At 37.3% G+C, this 20,653-nt stretch overlaps 2 protein-coding genes across 5 annotated transcripts in view; both read left to right on the top strand.

The window, feature by feature from the left end:
• Positions 1 to 10,427, top strand: part of pkp4 (plakophilin 4) — a gene marked incomplete at its 5' end in the record, with an annotated part of 35,181 nt that extends 24,754 nt beyond the window's left edge. For all 3 annotated transcript variants that reach the window (XM_081381685.1, XM_081381686.1, XM_081381687.1), the window contains 8 exons: positions 1,518 to 1,691; positions 2,062 to 2,212; positions 2,354 to 2,546; positions 2,757 to 2,841; positions 5,917 to 6,034; positions 6,205 to 6,336; positions 7,073 to 7,146; positions 9,225 to 10,427. In XM_081381685.1, the coding sequence (XP_081237811.1) occupies positions 1,518 to 1,691; positions 2,062 to 2,212; positions 2,354 to 2,546; positions 2,757 to 2,841; positions 5,917 to 6,034; positions 6,205 to 6,336; positions 7,073 to 7,146; positions 9,225 to 9,464 (1,167 nt within the window). In that variant the 3' untranslated portion in view covers positions 9,465 to 10,427. The remainder of the gene's footprint in view (positions 1 to 1,517; positions 1,692 to 2,061; positions 2,213 to 2,353; positions 2,547 to 2,756; positions 2,842 to 5,916; positions 6,035 to 6,204; positions 6,337 to 7,072; positions 7,147 to 9,224) is intronic.
• Positions 10,428 to 11,883: 1,456 nt separating this feature from the next.
• tanc1a (tetratricopeptide repeat, ankyrin repeat and coiled-coil containing 1a) overlaps positions 11,884 to 20,653 on the top strand; it is a 76,068-nt gene continuing 67,298 nt past the window's right edge. Inside the window, exon 1 of one of the 2 annotated variants that reach the window (XM_081381684.1) lies at positions 11,884 to 12,025. The gene's annotated coding sequence lies outside the window, so the exon portion shown is untranslated. The remainder of the gene's footprint in view (positions 12,026 to 20,653) is intronic. The other variant, XM_081381683.1, reaches the window with a different exon arrangement.

Genomic DNA, 20,653 nt, shown 5'->3' on the forward strand with positions numbered 1-20,653 from the left:
GCACAGGCAACCATACATGATCACGCCGAGGGAGGAGTGGCTCTGATTCAAGAATACAATGGCTATCTCACACACTCTGAAGAACAATTGCAGTTTCTCCTTCATGTGGTGGAAGATCACCGACGGATCTATCCAGACTGCAAAAAGTCAACATTTGGCTGCTGAGCATCAGAAATGAGGGATTGTTGAAAACTTTGTGCTTTTTTTGAGATTGTTGTCATGTCAGTGTTGCTCTGATTTCAATCAAATGTAGTTCATTTGCAGCAACTTTTAATATTACTTGCATATCACAATAACGCCACACAGCTTAACATAGGCAATCATCCACATGATTGAGCTACCTCTAAATATCATTTTTTTTGGTCAACATTTTTGCATATTTCTAATTTTGAAGTTAAAAGGAACAGTTTAAGAGGTTAAGACACTAACATTTTGCAAAAAAAAAAAAAAAATTGGACTTGATAAGGACCACCCTAATTGGGATACACCGGAATGGCATTTTCGGTTTTTGGCCGAAACAGAAAAATGGTCGAAGTTGATATGCTGTCCCCCACCCCAGTGTTTAGCGCCCAGATTTCACTCTCACTCTAGCCGTTATTACTGCATGGTATGACACTCCGCTCAATATTACGCTCTGTTCACAGGCTCAGTTGCTCGCGGCCCATGCGAACGCTCCACTTATGTAAGGCTCTTGCTCATCGGAAAAACACAGTCCGCTCAAATAACTATATCAATTTCTATGTAGTAGTAGTATACTTGTTTCTGTTTGCAATAGTCCTACTGTGCTGTAACGCTGTGGTAAAATGACGCTATCCTCTCGTTCACTGATCCGCTCCCCGCTACACTCTGTTCACATGCTCTGATAATAATAGCTTTGTAGGACCATACGTTATTTAGATAATTGGTCAAAAAATAAATCCTGTTAAATCTGATTCTGTTGCATAGAACTGAATAAAGAATGATATATATATATATATAATATTTTAGTGTGTTACTTTCAATAAAAGTGTGGTTATTTGATTTTATTGGCTTGTATTTTTTTTTTTATTTCTAATTGAAATTATTTCTATTGAAATTTCAATTCTATTGAAGTCTAATATTAATACAGTTATACAAAAAAAAAGAAATAAGAATGAGAAAATTAGACATAATAATTTTTTTGAATTGTTTTTTTTTGGTGCATCCCTAATAAAATTCAATTATTGATTAATTTTATTATTTAAAAATTATTTATTATTATTTTAAATAAATGTAATTATTTTAATTAAATATAAATCTGGTAATAATGAACAGCTGGAAACAGGACGTTCATTTGTCAAAAAGTGAGAAAGTTATGGATTGTTTGTCATTATGATTAAGTTTGGTATTGTAATTAATAATTACAATAAAAAATAATAATAAATAATTAATTTTATGTTTACAAATGTTTTTTTTCCTTTTGTATTTAACACTTTATTTCCATAAGTTCAGATCTGAAACTAACCTATCACTCTGTTTTCTATGATCCTATGATGCAGTGGGATGGTGTGGGGCCTATTCCAGGATTTTCTGGAAGTCCAAAGGGGGCAGAGATGCTGTGGCATCCATCTGTGGTAAAGCCGTACCTCACTCTGCTGGCAGAGAGCTCCAACCCAGCCACGCTGGAAGGGGCGGCTGGGTCTCTGCAGAATCTTTCCGCTGGAACCTGGAGGGTAGGCTGCTTGTGGTCACTATACCATAAACTGAATTATACAGACACAGCGCTCAGAATAGAGCTGAATTATATGAATGTCTATAATTGGTTGGTGGATGAAGAATATGTCCTACACAGACACACACACACTGTCTGTCTAGATGTGACTTCAAGGTTCTAATACAGCAACAGTTGCATTTCATTTTCTTCATTTGCTTTCCCTTTTAGCATCCTTTTGCACTTTTCAGTCAGAACTAAGAAAAATGTTTTGATTTCATTCCTTTTTTTTTTAATTCAGTAAATGTTAATGCAACTACTGGTCACATTGTAGGTGATAACCTTCTCTGAAATGTTAACCTTTTTTATGCTCTCTCTCTCTAACCATTCAGTTTGCGGCCTACATCCGTGCTGCCGTACGTAAAGAAAAGGGTTTGCCCATTCTGGTGGAGCTACTAAGAATGGATAATGACAGGGTGGTCTGCTCTGTGGCCACTGCTCTACGTAACATGGCTCTGGACGCCAGGAACAAGGAGCTCATTGGTCAGTCACTCAAACTCATTGCCATGAACTCAGTGCAATGCCTTACATTCCGTTTTTATTATACGTCGGTTTTATGTGGCCATTAAAAACTGCATTGCATCTTCTAAAATAAATATTTTCTGAATTCGGTTGCTTTGAAAGGAAAATACGCCATGCGGGACCTAGTGACCCGTCTCCCTGGCAATGGGCCCTCCCTGCTGTCGGATGAGACGGTGGCGGCGGTCTGCTGTGCCCTGCACGAGGTCACCAGCAGGAATATGGAGAACGCCCGTGCGCTGGCCCAGACGGGCGGCATCGACAAACTGGTTACAATCAGCCGAGGACGTGGGGAGAGGTACATGCCTCTTTTTATGGGCTGGTTGAAGTGGGCAGTTTTATGTGTTCATTGGCGTTGGTGCACCGTTTTATAACCTAAAAACCTCTTCTTCTTTTTTTTTTAAGTACATTTAATATGATTAAAGTAAATATATAGAGAGAGCCTCTATGCTTTCTTTGGACCTCCTAGTCTGGGCAGAAGTGTTTGAGCTCTTGTTCTCTGTTGTAGGTACTCCATGAAGGTGGTCAAGGCAGCGGCTCAGGTGTTAAACACTCTGTGGCAGTACAGAGATCTGCGCACCTTCTACAAAAAGGTACATGTTCTCAACCATTGCTGGGGTGAGGGACCCTGATGTTCTCATGATTTTCTCATGATATCCATTTTGTAGGATCTGATCAAAAGTGCACAGCAATAAATTAGGGGTGTAAGGTCGACCCCTACTTCCAGCTCGAAAGTCAACAGAGTGTTGCTAGACTACCCTGGCTGCAAACTAAAATTTGCTGCCGCTAGGGTGCGTCTCGATTTCTAGGCTAATGTTTTTTGGTACAGCAGGGGGAAAAAACAGACCATTTTTGTTTAAAGTGGTTTACTGAATAAGCTATGTCTGTCTTTAAATTACAAAAAAAAAGTCTGGATTTCAGCATCTGGCATCAACATACACTGCAGTTTATGGTGCTGTTGTGATTTGGGGAAGAGATTTGAAGTGCTTACACTTTTCAAACTATGTTAGAATAAGTTAGAATTATTGCACCTCCATTTGCACTCGTTCATGTAGACTCGTAATCCTTTATGTGAAATGGAAATATTTGCGTGGTAAATATAGAACTGTAAGATGCAAGTTGCGCTCTGAGGAAAACGCTTCTCAACACACATCTGATAGTAGGTTTATGATTTAGCTTGAATCGCTTAATATAAAGCACATCTCATGTTTAAGACGACTTGGATTGTGCACTTATCTGGCAGCAGCTCACTCTGTGTCCTTTATTTTTCAGATTTGTGTTCGCAATGTCGAAGTATATCGGTATAAACAATATTGTTCCATCCTAGGGGAAACTCTGTTTGACTGTAGACTGTATTAGTTCAGTACACATGCAGTACACTCCTACAATAAATGCAAAAATTTTAATAATCAGTATTTTTGTCTTGCTTTTCAGTAAAAAATTTATCTAAATATCCTTAAAACAACACACATTTACTTAACAATTTGCTTCAGACAATGTCTTGAATTAAGTTTCTCGTTTTTAAACATAAACTTGACTCAATTTAGTTGAATTTATGCTTAACTCTTCCGAGTCGCCGATCACGCCGGCGTGATCAAGTCACATGGCCAGTTTAAGACTTCGAAGCATAAAAACAAAGTCACGTTGAGCGCTGCCGTCCACTTCTGTCGAAAGTGCTGGCTTGAAACTCTTTTACTTTTTGTTTTGAGTTGATGGACCAAGTAAAAACGGAGATATGATCATTTAAACTTTATATAAAAAAATATTGACGCGTTCGTAAAGGAACGCAAGATGGGATGCGACAGGCGTTGCATTTATTCGAATAACTTCGTCGGTTTTTGTCATAAAACAAAACGGAGAAAAATGTGTGAATCTGCTGACTCTGCTCTTCAGGCTGCACATTTTAGGGAGTGGAGGAGGAGCCAACTGAGCAAAGAAGCGAAATTGAAAGGCGCCCGCGGGAGATTGACGGAGTAGACAGAGAGACATATATATGTATATATATATATATATATATATATATATATATATATATATATATACATATATATATATATATATATATATAATATATATATATATATATATATATATAGAGAGAGAGAGAGAGAGAGAGAGAGAGAGAGAGAGAGAGAGAGAGAGAGAGAGAGAGAGAGAGAGAGAGAGAGAGAGAGAGAGAGAGAGAGAGAGAGAGAGAGAGAGAGAGAGAGAGAGAGAGAGAGAGAGAGAGAGAGAGAGAGAGAGAGAGAGAGAGAGAGAGAGAGAGAGAGAGAGAGAGAGAGAGAGAGAGAGAGAGATTATTGCTAGTTTTTGGAAAAGTTTGAGTAGATTTTGAGAGTAGTTTAGGAGTAGTGTAGATAGTTTAGGTAGTTTTTTGTGGAAGGAAAATGAAGCGAATGGTTTTGGTCTCATTGTTGACAGAAACTGTTTTGTGGAGTGGCACAGATAAAAAAAAACCTCACCTGATATTCGTTGTAAATAGTTGTATGTATAGTTTGATTTTGTGTTCATTTTACCTTTTGTACAGTATATTTGCACTTTTTAGGAACCCCTCTTACTCAAGGAATGAAAGCCCTGTAATGTAGCTGTCTGTGTAATTGTACATGAAGTGTTTTGTAGAGTTTCTAAGCAAAAAAGAAAAGAAAAAACCCTATTGCCACACCTGCTTTTTGCTGTGTATAGTTTGATTTTATCTCAATTTTACCTTTTTTATGTTGTATTTGCACTAATTGGGAACCCTCATACTCTGGGAATGTAAGGCCTTAAATATAGCTCTCTGTATAATTGTGTGCATAAACTTTTAAAAAGTGGCAAAGCTGAAAAGAAAAAAAAAGCCTATGGCTACATCCGCTTTTTTTTGTAAATCACATTTTTTTGTATATAGCTTGATTATATCTGAATTTTACCTGTATATGTTGACATTTACAACTTGTGTTTACATTTTAAACCTTTAAAAATGCTTCATTCAGCATGTTTGTGTTTTTTGTAGTAAAAAAACTATAATTTTTCTATTCGGATTTTGTGTTTTTTGTGTGATTTTGGGTCCAGTATGTTGATACAGTACATAAAAGTGAAAAACTAATTGTCTGTTCATATAGGTGATGTTGTGCTGAAAAAAATGATACCAAACATTGGCATGGTAAACATTTGTGTATGTCGCAAAATAAAAATAAATAAAAAGTACTCAAAAACGGCCAAAATAGCCCAAGACTCCGAAGAGTTAAAAACAAGAAAAATATTACTTGAAACTTTTCAATTAAATGCATCTTGTTTTAGATGTTTAGATATTTAACTGGAAAACAAGACAAAAATACTGATTAGGAAAATGCAGCTACAGTTGTAGTTTTAACAGTGTCCTAAAAGCTCTGATCTGATGACTCAAACCACATTTGGAGGCAATGCAAGTTCAAAATGCTTTATATAATTTATAGTGTATACACTAATGCCTTGCGGAAAAAAGGCAAGCAATTGCTTAATCATAATACTTGTAAATCAACCATTGCACTACAATAACAGTTTAAACCTAGAAGAGAACAACAATACAATCATCAAAATGACCTGAAGTAGTAAAAAATACTCTGTGTCTGCTTACCACTTGTGATTGGATCACCTGAGATGTATAATAATAGTAGGTGTAAACAGGGCCTGTGTGTTCTGTGATTCATCAGGATGGATGGAACCAGAATCACTTCATAACTCCAGTGTCAACACTGGAACGAGACCGCTACCGTTCCCAACCTACTCTGCCAACCAGCAACGTACAGATGTCACCCGTTATCCAATCAGGTGGGTCTGATTGTAATTCTGTAGAAGCTACAGGGAAATGACTCACTGCTTCTATAGGCTGATGTTAATATTATTATTTGGTCGTTTTATTTTCATTTTCTTATTTTTTCTTTGCACTCTGAAATGGTTAATTGACAATCGATATTTAATTTTGTCCTCCACACATTTAGGAGGCAGTGCCACCTCTTCCCCGGCCGTGTTGGGTATAAGAGGTCATCGTTTAAATCAGCGGCGGACCCAGTCATCTATGCAACTTCATAATTATTATGGAGACGCCAACAGAAACACAAGTCAATATACAGGTGAGCAAGTTCTCTGTCTTAACAGGCAAATACCCACATTCTTAGTACCGTATGTACACTTTATAGTATTTTAAAGAAAAAAGGCTTTTGTAATGTTCCATTAAAATGTATTAGAATTTTCTGCCCCTGAAATGACTTTTCTACTGGTGTTGCCAAGAGTGTGCAGTCAGGGAAAAACAACATTAACCAAATAATCTTAAGTTTCTCCCCTCACCATCCTTGTCAAGTCCCAGTGGATGAATTTAAATCTTTCTTTCTGAATATTTTGTTTAATTCAGAAATATGCAGCATAGTTGGTAATGATTTATGGAACAGCACTCTTGAAAAACAACAGAAGGATCTGTCTGTGAATTAGAAGCTGGACTGATGCACTAATAGATATTTCACCCATGCTCTCTTCAACTAATAGAGCAATCAGTTTTACTTCCCTGTCTGGTCGGAAGCCGTAATGGTCATTCATTTAAGAGCACTTGACCTCCGTAGTTACTCTTCATTGATTGGTGGTACTTCAACCTGGAGGGTCTGATTGTGGGTCTGCGATTCAGAATGTGGGTTCAGTGTGAGTGAGGTCTTCATTAGGTCTGTTGGGCTGTTGAACCGTTTCCGACTGTGCTCTTATATAAAATATAACGCGTTTAAACATCAAATTATTAGATAACATGGATGGTCATAACTATACCTGGTACATACAAGCATTTATTGAGATGTTTTAATATTTGTGTTTATATGTGTTTAGGGTCTGGAAAGCAGTCAGCCTATTTCATCAGTTCCTATCCCTCTCCTTCAGCGGAGGAGTCCCACAGGTCACAGGTGACTTTAACTCTTGCTCGCCTCACAGAACAAAAGAAGAAATAGCTAAATCTGAAGCCAGCTGAGCCCAGATGCCATATGCCCTCTGCAAAGGATATCCATTGATGTAGATTTAATGCGTCTAATCCCAGCAGATGAAGTTTACATAATCCATTGGCTTTTTTTTCTTGACCACTAATAAAACAAGCATCTGAGTTTAATGTCTCACTCAATGTGGGTCCATTGTATGAAACTGGTACCATATATAAAGGTAAAATGTAAAATTTTTGTAAGATTTCAAATATTTATCTCTTATTCTAAATGCTTATAAATTGCATTGTGCCATCTCAAACTAAATGAATAAATATTAGTATATATCTAGATGTACAAAACATTAAAAAAGTAACAGTTATACAGTTATTTATTTAATATTTTACAAGCTGCTACTAGCTTTAAATCATGACACTTCAAGATGTTTATTAGAATTTAAAGATCTAATCAAGATGAATATTCGATGCAAATTTTTTTATTTGAACAAGCTGCCGTCAATGCGTCTGACTGACGCAAACATTCGGACACCGTCAATGCAACTAGAGTTAAATCTTGTTTTCCATTGCGCTGCGAAACATTCTGGCAGCCAATAAGATTTACGCTATTGGTCACATGCCCAGAGCTGGCGCTGTTACATAAAACTACGACTTTGTCAGAAATGGAAAGTTTCCATAACCAGGGTATTTCTGCTATTCTATAAGTGCCTCTTAATGTCAGAGAGAGAACATGAATTTTCATTCAGCCTGTCTGAACTAACTTATTGTATGTGAAAATGGAACTTTTTATGTTAATGTGAAAAGGCCTTAAAGGGGGGGTGAAATGCTCATTTTCACTCAATCTCCTGTTAATCTTGAGTACCTATAGAGTAGTATTGCATCCTTCATATCTCCAAAAAGTCTTTAGTTTTATTATTTTTATCAAAGAAAGATAGGCTGTACCGAGTCTTTCCGGAAAAAAACGAGCGTCTGGAGGCGGGCCGTGTGGGCGAAGCTAAAGCTGTGCTAACGCGCCGAGCCAGTAACAACACACAGAGACAATAGAAGCAGTTTTACTCACCGAACCTTTATCATTGTGACTGCTCGTTCCTTAAGCATTAGACGATCTGCAAATCCGTCGATCTGGGCTTTGTTTATAAAACAATCATCGTCGAAATGCAGGGAACAAACAGTCTACACAACTCCGTTTATGCTCAGGAAAAACAAACTCCATCCACTGGTGCCTTAACGCCGGGTTCTTTGGGAATCTGTGCAGGGTTGTCTTGCCCTGGCAACCAAAAACACACTTCTTTGGTGATATTGGCTTCCCAAAAGCCGGGCAGGGCGCTTTGATGGCGAACTGCTTTCGCTCTCTTGCTCTGGTCTGCGAGTGCGCGTGCGCCCGCGATCTTACCGGAGAAGTGCCCTTAGGACCCATATAAGGAAATTCCGTTACATCTGACGTCACACATACCCATACTCGAAAAAAACTTTCCGAAACTTGTGACAAACCGGAAGGACAATTTTTGGCACAGAAATACTCCTTCAAACGTTGTCCATGTTTAGCATGGGAATCCAACTCTTTAACAGTGTAAAAAACTCAGTATGCATGAAATAGCATTTCACCCCCCCTTTAATGCTGATATTTCTACAATAAGTAAAAAAAAAAAAAAGGTACTTGAAACAGGGTTACCAAATTAAGATCATCTTCTGACCAACCTACCAAAATATAAGATAAAGTGATGTTAAAAGAGGAGATATTTCAGATGACTTTTTATATCATTGAATAATAGATTAGACGTTAGTGTGGGATAACTATGATGGTAAGTGTTGAAACATAACCCTGAAACCTAGAGACTTAATTATTTCCTTGTATATATGTATGTATGTATATATATATATATATATATATATATATATATATATATATATATATATATATATATATATAAAATACAAAAATGTAACCTCACCTTGTGAGGAAAGAGCCACTAGATTATGTTTAGAAAAAGTTATTTGTTGTCACTGTTCATACATGAACATAAAAGGCACTCATTTTGTCTCTTCTCTCAGCATGGCCGGCTCTACTACCCAGATGACTCAAATCAAAGCACCTATGACACTTTTGGAATGTACCTGTCGTCTCCGATGGGCTACGAGGACGCCTACCTGGACGAGCCGGTCCGTTATCCCGTGGTGAGCGAGAGGCAGGTGCTCAAACCCAATACCAACTACGTGGACTTCTACTCCACCACACGCAGGCCTTCTTACAGAACTCAGCCCTACCCGGCCTCACCTGACTCATGGGTGTAGGCATGTACGTTTGTGCGTAATTGTTCATGTAACGTGTAGCCATAGATAGAATATAACAAGGACGTGTCACTCCTTAAGACATATCTGGATCAGTGGATTCCAAGACTGTTGTATGGACAAGCTGTTGCATTTGAAGTGACTGGTTCATTTTCATTCAACAAATTTCATTTGTTTTGTGTGTCCGGTGCAGCGACATTCATTTTCATTTGTGTTGGGTGTGTGTCTGCAGGTGCGAGTGGGAAAGTGTGCGTGAGAATAGATGACATTAAACGCTCCATTAAATTAACTTGAATTTGACCCGGGATTGAGTGTGAGCCAAAGATTTACTTTTCAGTATCTGCTGTTTTTAAACAGCAACACGTGTTTAAGGTCTGATTTACTGAGAACTTGAACCATCTTTTTATGATTTGATTTTTCATGTTTTTTTTTTAAATGGCATGTATTATAGTCACCCCAGTTCTTGAGCAAAATGAAAAGGTGTAACTAAATTACATATTGGCTGAAAAGTCTAATAAAGAAATAATAGCAGTGTAAAAAAAAAGAAGCTAAAAAACACTAATAATGTTCTGTGCAATTGAAACAAAAACGTCATTTTGTCTGATCTCATTGCTGTAGCCTACTTAATGTAAAGATTAATGTATGTTCCATGGAGTCTTGCACAACTACGTCAGTTTATTGTACAACCGTGATCTGTGCTACTAAGCACAAAAAACTGTGCCATGATAAAACGCTATGTAGAACTGTGTGTATATGTAAGAGACCTTATGGAGGCAAAAGTTATTACTATCAGAATATTTAGATGTAATAAAGATGACATTTGTTTTTTTAATATTTGATGTTGGATTATGTTGTTTATTTCTCTACCATAAGAAGCTACGATTCAATTTTATTTTCAGGTGTTTTTCACACTACAAATTGTGTTAAAGCATTCTAACAGCGATGTATTAAAGGGATAGTTCACCCAAAAGTGAAGATTCTGTCATCATTTACTCACCCTCATGTCGTTCTAAACCTGTATGAATTTATTTCTTCTGCTGAGCACAGAAGATATTTTGAAGAATGTTGGTAACCAGACAGTTGATGGTAGCCATTGACTTCCATAGTATGAAAAAAGAAATACTATGGAAGTCAATGACTACCACAGTTTGGTTACCAACATTCTTCAAAATAGCTTCTGTTGTGTTCAGCAGAAGAAAGAAATTCATACAGGTTTAGAACGACATGAGGGTGAGTAAATGATGACAGAATCTTCATTTTTGGGTGAACTATCCCTTTAATTAGAAAGTTGTTCCATCGATAGCCACACGGGGGCGCTAAAGAGTGGAAAAGACTGCACAGGAACGCAGTACTATATCACTAGATATGATAGGATGGGTATTATAGATGGACTAATGGTTTGAGGGAATGAAACCCCTGATCCTTATCAGTATATTAATTTCCTTGATCCCTGTTGAGCTTTTACTGTCGGCACAGATTTATTAGTGGTCAATTCCTGCTTCACTGTATCATGAAAACAAAACGATCAATCATGATAAATAACAAAAGTATTACAATTTTGGCGTAATGTAGGGAAAGTATCTATAAAAGCGTAAACCGGACTTTCAAAAATATTCTTTGGTCATGCTCATGAACTTTTTTTTTATTAATAACTTGATTTGATATTTAGACTATTGTAAGACAATTAATAGTTTGGAACCTAACAGGACTGAAATTAAAGAGCTAAAGCTGGCCATTGTATCAGTGAGAATTTTTAACTAGCATGAGGGTTAACTTGAACAGGCCAATATTTTTTTTAAGTGAGACAAACGAAACGAACTACTTTACAAATACAGTCAGGGAATATTAGGATAAACAACAAAAATAAATCAAAAGATATAAATTAAATTAAATAATAAATAATATAAATGAATTAAAAACATTAAAATGTTTTTACAGCTTTCTTAGTTTTCGAAATGAATATTGTTTTTATATTGTTGAACTTCTGCCTTTAAATTATAATTACATTTATATTTATGTATACTAAATTTAGCTATAAATAGCAAATTGATAAGATATGTCATAAGTGAAAACCATTGCTGTACTGCTGTTGTTTTCAGCACCAAAACCCTCAGAAAAATTATGTAAATAATTAAAAGGAAAACGTATGAAATGATTAAATATTTAAAAAAGTTACATAAAAACTGCTCAAACCAAAGTATTCAAATTAATTATTAAAATGTATTATGATAATGATTATTGTCATCTTGTGAAAATGTGTGAGTTTGAGATATTTGATGGAGGCATGATTTCACATCTTAAATAGGATTTTATATGTATTTTAAAAAATACTGAGGAAAGAAAGTTTTGTCACGTTCCCCGCTCAGAGACACAGGCGGGCGGGAGCGTGCGTCCGTTTCTTGACTGACTGATTGAGGGAATCGCGAGAGGGAGGAGTTGATGGAACGCGCTCCTTCACTCACTCACTCACTCCTTTACTCACTCACTCACTCCAGTCATGAAGTGATTCTGAGCGAGAAACGCGTGTGTGAGGCAGAGTCTGCGTGGTATCTCTCTTAAAACGGGTAAGTTTCCTACAAGCTTTAATTCTGAAACATCTGTGTACACGAAACAAAGTTAAATCTGACAACCTTTGCGAGTTTTGGTCTCGTGAAGTCGCTGCATAGAGTTTCTGCAGCGTTCGTGTTGATGTCAAACGTTCGCGTTTCAGAGCATGTTGCTTACCAGTTGTGTTATTTACTTCAAAGTTGTTTTATAAGCGTCTTTTGTTGGATAGATTAAGTTTACCAGTGATTGAATGGTCTGTCATGCTGTGATGTTTCTGCTGTCACGTGCAACACTGATCATAATTTCTACACAAAATAGTTCACGAACAGTTCAGTAATTTATTATCCTGATTAATAGTTGTTTGTTGATCTTTTTTTTTTTTTGCTCAACCATAAAGGGATTTTTTTCTTTTCTGTTTTGCACACTAAGTATGTGACAGCTGCTTTCTTGAAACTCTTTCTTTGAAACCTTAGGCTAATGAAAATGTTTGAGCCACACAATACTGCTCTACACTGAATGGAAAAGAGTTAGGCATCACATGTGGATATTTTGAGTGGCAAATACTTACGGTCAGGAACTTTGGACCTTTAAATCAACACTTGAAGCCTGAAAAGCCACTTGAAAGTTTATTTTCCTCTTTACACACATGCTCTTTTTGAGAAAAAATGTGATGTACCTGAGACTTTCCAGCAAGGGTCAGGAGCCAACTGACACTGAACAGGTGTACACACACACACACACACACACACACACACACACACACACACACACACGTTATACTAGTTTTGACAAAGTAATGGAATGTGTTTGTTCTTGCATTTGTAAAGGTCAGCTGAACCTTTCATCCATGCATGTTTGTCATTAAAACCTTGCATTTCATGTCTCTTTTCCACACTGTACCCTAAAGCCCTCTTGATTCAGTTAGTTAATGTTTTCAGTTCAGTAGACTTCTGTTATTGCTGCCCTCGGCCTGAAAAGTAATCAGATCACTTGTGGTAAGCAGAGTAGGATTTCATTTTTGAAGCTTGCTGCCATTGTTCTGATCACCGAATCTGTTGTTGCACGCTCTATTGAACCCTATCAAATTATACTGAATTTTACTAAATCAAGAGCATGGACCACATGCCTTGTGGGTTTTCGTGAAAGAAGATATTGTCCTTATCCCACAGCTTAATACTTATGTTCCTTCAGTGTCTTGCACTTTCACTGTGAGCATTCCTTGCACTGTTTCCATAATAGCTTTATGAAAAGGTCTCTATATTTGCAATAATGTGTGCCATCTCTGTTTAGGATAGTTGTGGCTATGTGCAACGTACGGTCGTGAGTAAAAAAAAAATTCTCCTTAGGGAAATTGATTCTTAACAATAACTTATAAACCTTAAAAACCTCTTGTGAGCTTCAAGGCTGATAATTGATGATCTATCTCGAATCTATCTGTTCACGTTATTTCAACTAAAATCGTATTTAACAGTGAAACTACATTACCCATGATTCTGTGCAGAAAATTCCAAAATCAGTGTGTCTGCGAGCAAATTGTGCCAAAAGAGCTTGCAGGGAATGAATTAAAGTAGCTGTTTCTACAGATAGAATCAGCTACTTTAAAAAGATTTTAGATTAGTTTAATTCGATTGGCATTTGCAGTCCTTCATGGGATTGTAGTTCTTTCCCTCATTAGCCATTAAGTACAGTCTTGTACATTTGTCTTTCTTTTTTTCCCCAAAATGTTTTAATGTTGTGATTCACCTCTGCTGGTTGGCTTTGTACATTCATTGCTTTCCAAGTTATGACACTTTAGCAAAGATAAAAATAAATAAAAAATCCCTATGGGAAAAAATACACTGAAAAAGTGGGCGGGTACTAATGTGCTCTATAAAGGTATAGTTCACCCAAAAATGAAAATTCTGTCATTAATTGTCATTAAAACTGACCAACAAGTGTTTATTAATTGTCACCCCAATAGTTGCAACAATTACATCTCCTGAAGGCCTATTATAAAATGAATTAAAATAACTGGTTTAATTTTGTATATAACACGTTGTAATTTGACAAGCATCATTATATAACAACATCTGCGTCTTTGACGTCGAACGATATGTGCATAAATATATTTATACAATTTATATTAGTTAGCCTAGAGGACAAGGTACTATAGAACATATACAGTAAAAACAATAACAGATCTTTACTCGCATCACTAAGATCTTGACTCAGTAGTTTATAATAGAATAAGACAAATTTCTGTTCACTGTCATCATCCTCCTGCCTCATTCCCTTTGTTCGGGGTCATGGCTGGTTGGTTTGCATTAAGAGAAACAAGTGCGTTGTATGGTTATTTTCACTCGAGTATGGTTTCCGACAGCACGAATATTGATTAAAGTAGTCGACTACCCGACTAGTCTATGCGAGCCCTAATGTCTTCTGTAGTTCCTCAGAAGCCAGCGACTTGCAAAGTCGTAATAAAATGAAAAGGGATGGTTGTTTTCGTACAGGAATTCTGGCAGCAGAAAAGAGAGTGCCACAGAAGTAGTTATGACTGGAAAAATCATCAAATCCCAAGAACTGCTCATTTACTCAGTAATTCCAGAAGCGATCTAGTGAGTGATACATGCTCTCCGTTTTAGTACTTGTTTGGATGTCGTGAACACCAGCTTTCCATATCCCTGTCAACACCTTTAGAGCATTTCCCATGTTTACTCATTATTGGAAGTACAGGCTTGCACAGTCTTGCTAGTGCTAAAGTCGCTCTAGTGTTTTAATGGCAGACTAATAGTTTAATTGACTGTGTTTAACTCAGCAGGAGAGAATGAGCTAATGTTTGACCTGAAAAGAGCTGGACTGAAAGGGTGGGCTAGTTAATGTCCACAGGGTGTCTATAGGTTAGTGAAATGAAGTGTGGATTGTTACACTGCCATCCAAACGGATTCAAATAGACTGCGCCTTTGAACATCCTTCTCTTTTTCATCACATTATGTTGATGGCAAGATTTAGCTTTGGTTACTGGCTGTATTGAAGTGGGATCTGAAGTTGGAAAATTTGCCTTGCAATGTTTTAATCTACTTCAGATGTCTAAAGTATAGCAAATCAGTTAGATCATCAGATCTACTGTATAAGTTTAGGTTAGTCATTGCTCTGTGGATGTCATCATGGTGACATCATGTTCTCGCACCATGATGTCATGTTTACTGTAAATAAAAACCCATTGGAAGAGTGGAGAAAACAGATGTCGTGGTGGTTCTGTGGATAGTTTCTCCCATCATGTGCCTACAATCACTTGAGCTATACAATCAACCAGGTGAATCTCGTGAAATGTCTATGTTGTATTTCCCCCCAAAATAATCATTTTAAGTAATAGTAATAATAATGATAATAATTCACAAAAAAAGCAAATCTAATCTATGCTTAATTGCACCCCCCCCCCAATTATTTTTTAATAAAAGTAATTGATGTGTAAAAATAAATAAATCATAAAACATATTTAAAACCGATGAGGCAGTACAACAAATCCTATATTATTGTCGCTGTCGGGCTGTAACTTTGTGTCTCCATGTTTCATCATTTTTATTTCTTTCAATAAGTTATGACAACATGTTTTTACATTGCTTTAACTCATCAAATAAGTTAAGCAATTTTTGACTTTAAGTTTCAACTAAAAAGATTCAAGATTCGATTTTTTTTAAGTCAGTTTAGTGTAATTTAAGTTGAAATGACTTAAACATCCTAGTTGATTGTACTTTATTTGAGACAGCAACTTTTTTTTTTTTTACAGTGCTACTGTAAACTTCATAGCATGTAAGTTGATGAAAAGATAATGTGACTTACAGCCGCATCTAATGACGGACAAAACGCGCATGTCCAAAATTTGCTGTTCAAGACCTCGTAACTCCATTTGCAACATGATTTTGGTCATATGTTAATAATATAATGACACTTGCAAGTGTTTTTTGTTTTGTTTTTTTATTTCTTAAAGTAGCGTTTTTGGAGCACGACAGCGACGATATACAAGCGTTCTTGATGAGATAGGGCTCTTAAAAGGTTAAATATTTGCCACAATCTATTACCTCTTTAAATTGGTGCTCATTAATTATCTAAATAATCTTAAAATAGGCAGAAACACCACTTTGTGAGATTTACCCCTTTTACTGCTTACTTTGGAAATAAATGTCAAAAGTGAATGCTGACACTGATCTGCTGGAGGATCACGGAAACTAGTTCTTGCATAATTGCTCACAAAACCAGTAACCTTCTGTATAAAAAATGTGCTCTTGTTAGTCCTGAAAAGCTTGACAGCTTTTGATGTGAGGGCCGCACATTTGTATAAGACCCCCATGTGTCGTCATGTCTTATTCAAATGGTAAAGTGGGGAGATTTAGGCCAGATTGTCCATAAAAGGAAACAAGGCCATTTTCCCTTAGGTTTCAGCCATAAAACCCATTTAGAAAAAGCTGTCCTCATTTCCCACTCAGTGAACGAGCACCGCCAATTCTGAAACGCTTAAGACGAGTCGTTCATTTGCGCTACAAATGTGTTTCTGAATGTGTCATTTGAATGAGAAGGTCCCATTCAGCTGTTTTATATTGTCATGTACTGTAGCTCTCAGCATTATGCGACTGAATGTACTTTTGTGTTTTCTGAATGCATGGCTTTCTCTGTTTTCTATACATTTAAGTCATGTTTTGCTTTCTTCCCTCAGTATCCACCCAAGACGCCACCTTATTTCTTGTCATCCTCTATTTTCCCTCCAGCCTCTGATATATCTCAGCTTTCATCCAATTAAACTCACATTCAGGCTGCAGTCATGGCCCACAGAAACCTGCTATTACTAGAAAGTACAACTTAAAACGTTATTCACGGTGGAGGGCCAGCGGTGGTCAAACCAGAGCTTTCCAGTTGCTCGGTTCCAAGACTGGTGAAGCTCTAATGCGCTTTTCTGGAGTCTGTAATTTGATTTTCAGTCACGCGCAGGGATGATTTGGTCGGGTCTTTTTTAGCTTCTCAAACGGAAATCAATGACTTTAAAAGAAGAACGACCATAAATAGATATCAGTTGTGACGGTAAATTGTTAGCCAATATTTATGATCCATCCATGAAAAAGCTACTATTAGTACAAAATTGAGGGTTTTTGTAATAATCCTTTTAGTAGTGAAACATCCCATAGACTTACATTATAAAACAAGAGTGAAAAGTTTAGATCTTCTTTCAGAGTTCTGCCTGTATGTGCTTTTTCTCAGTAAGTCACCAGGCCTGTTTTCCTTGTATCCAGCACTATCCAGAGGAAGTTCATTGTGACATCATCTTTGTGACAGTGAATCTGCAAATCTGTACAGTATGTGGCCTGACAAGAAGCCAGGCGTTGTGTGACTCTGCTTCATGTTCCTGGGGTGCATATGTGCCTAAGATGTATAGAAGAAGAGGAAATGATGGTTGATGAGAAAATAAAATGGTCTTTGGATGGGCACAATGTCTGTGATGTGTTTTTCATTATGTCATTTAGGCTTGTGTTTCAAAACCCACGTCTCTGAACGACAGGATGTGGCTCCTTTTAAATCCAGGCAATTAGTATTGAACCAGTTCCGTGCTGCTTTTTAGACTTGAACAATTAATTTTGACATTAACAGAACACAATCTAATCAATTCCAGAGTTTGTCTCCAAAACTGTAACAAATTATAGTACTGTAAGTGCACAGCTGTGATGCATCATTTCTAAAACATAATTTGCTTCTTTAATAATTTCAAATGTTTCCCGTATATTGCATTGTTTCATTTCCATTTATTTGTTCTTTTTTTGTTTGATTGCTTCTGGTTGGTTATGGCTAGCAGTCCTGTGGCTGAGGGAAGGAATCAGCAAAATCGGTTGCTGATGGTGATAGTTTTTAAGCCCAAACCAACAGTCTGAAGAACCATTTCTTAATACCCCTAAGTCATTTCCCCACAAAGATATGTTGCACACTGCTACTCTATTTTCTTTCTTTTCTTCTTTTCTTTTTCTGATTTTCTGCATAAACAATCCTTTTTTCGGAACCACAGAAAACAAAGCGTTAGTCAGTCCATCACTCAATTGGGCTTTTCATATTTACCCCAGGGTCATATTTTAAAATTGTGAACCATGTTGTTCCATGCCTCTTTCCGGTCATACTTTACCCTGGGTTATTATTTAAATTATTAATTAATCTCAGGTTTTGAAATTTCATACTGTATGAAAATAAATTTGAGGTTAAAAGCGTTGACTGGACAAGTACACTTTTAGGCCTCGATCACACCTAACGCTTTTTTTGCAGTGAGAGGCGCCTTTTTTCAATTGTTTTCCTATGGCAGTGAGCGTTCTGCGCACTGTTTATGCGCTCCAGGTGCCTCGCATTTCACCGCCTGCTGCGTCTCGTGTTTTTTGCAGTTGAAAAAATAGCAACTTCGGGCGGAAAAAGCGCTCGATGTCATTGCATTTTTTTTTTTTTTTAATTTTTTTTTAAAGGTGGTATCAGCGATTTCAGGCCCAAACATAAATGATCACATTCATCTAATATTACGCTAGCTGCACGCCCCATAAGCATGCTGTCAAAAAAACGCGTCTCTCTAGGTAGCCTAGGCTCTGAGATCTGCACACAAAAACAGCTGTTTTCAGTCTGTTTGGCCAAACAATCAAAACCCAAACAAATAGTGTTCCAACCAATCACTGACAGGGGCGGGTGTTGTGAGGTTTTCGCGTGCAGCCGTCATAGGCAGCCGTGCACGAGCGCAAAACCTCACAACACCCGCCCCTGTTGGTGATTGGTTGGAACACTATTTATTTTGGTTTTGAGTGATTTTGATACCAACTGTTTTTGTGTGCAGATCTCAGAGCCTAGGCTACCTAGAGAGACGCGTTTTTTTGACAGCATGCTTATGGGGCGTGCAGCTAGCGAAATATTAGATGAATGTGATCATTTATGTTTGGGCCTGAAATCGCTGATACCACCTTTAAGTGCTCGCGATTAGACTGACAGGACAGCTGACTTGCTGGTTACTTAGCAACATAAAAAAACGCAGCGCACTGCCAGTTCTGTGTGATCGGGGCCAATTGGCAGTGCTATGTGCCTCGCGTTTTCGAACCTGAAAAACGCATTAGGTGTGATTGAGGTCTTAAAGAGGTCCTATTATGGCCTTTTACAAACTCTTGATTTTGTTTTTGGGGTGTACTAGAATGTTTTCATACTTGATTGTTCAAAAAAACATTATTTTGCCCATATTTTACATTGTTGCAGCTCCTCTCTCCCCAGTCTGGCTCGAACACGCCAATTTCAATTAAGCCCCTCCTTCCGAAATACGAAATGTGCTGTGATTGGTTAGTTAGCTCAGTGTGTTATAATTGGCAGCACTTAGCACGTGTTCGGTAAATGTCCCGCCCCCCCATAACAGCAAGTTCTTCTTTAGTGTAAATATTAACAATGGCGTCTATTTCAAAGCAATTCAAGCTTGATTCAGATCCTGACAATGTTAACGAACAAGAGGATAGTACAGAACAGATTTCATGCACAGACTTTGCAAACACAGATTTCACAGGACTTTTCAGAGTGGTATGTTTTTTTTTTTTTTGTAAATTTAATATAGATACAATGTTATCCACCATTTAATTGTGATATTTGTCGGAAAACTAAGGTAATAAACCGTAATCGATCACAAAACCATGGCTAATTTTCCTAAGGAGGTCCTTTTGAACCGTTTTACAAAAGTGAGAGCTTACAAAAGCTACAGAAAACAAGCTGTTCTCCATAAAATGTACAGCGCACAGATAAACGTTTGGGTTTTAATGTTCAGGAACAGTGTTTAAAACAAGTTTCATCCACTGTAAGTTTGTCAGCCTTAGGAAGGTCAAACAAATGAGTTTTGGAAACGACATAGCGAAAACACTGTCTTCTATAATGCAGCTCAGCCACGCTTTGTCCATTTTTTTGCATATTTCGTGGGTGGTGATTATGACTTCTACTCATAATAAGTAACATTATGATTTCATAAGATCCGGAAAAATTGCGTTGTAGTCCACCTCTGACCTGCCTGTACTGAGAGATCCTGGATACTCAGATAAGCTGACAGATCCATTCTGCTATTTTCGAATCAAGTGGAGGTTTGGTAGACGGGCTGGTATTTCCTTCCATTGTCTGAGAGACGTGTCAGTGTGGACAGCTGCCGTGTGGACACATGGAATGGACTCATGAAGGACAGTGGCACACTAGTTTCCCTCTTATTTTGAGTTGTTTATAGCAACTGGTCTTTCCTTGCCTACTAAGGTCTTTCAGTTTTGCTTCAGTTTGTGCTGTTAAATGTATTTTTATTTCACATTTAATGGATTGTGTAGTGAGTGGCGTGCAACAGTTTACAGTGTGTGGGTACTGCTGGCATTCACTGTTTCTTTATTTATTTGTTTATATGCCTAAGACCAGGCAGCAGAGCGTTAATTAGATGTGGAATGTGGGAACTTCATCAACCAATTCCTCCCGTCATGAGGTGGCAACTCACACATACATAAAATGAATAGGGAGGGGTTTTTATTTTCCATTGTGTTAGTTGTTTGTGACTTGTTTAAATTACTCACCCAAAGCATTGTGGTGTTGACCAAATCTTCTTCTTTTAACAATTGCTATAAGTTACCATATATACATTGTGTTTCTAAATG

This window comes from Scardinius erythrophthalmus, assembly GCF_964197995.2.
Source record: "Scardinius erythrophthalmus genome assembly, chromosome: 12".
NCBI lineage: Eukaryota > Metazoa > Chordata > Actinopteri > Cypriniformes > Leuciscidae > Scardinius > Scardinius erythrophthalmus.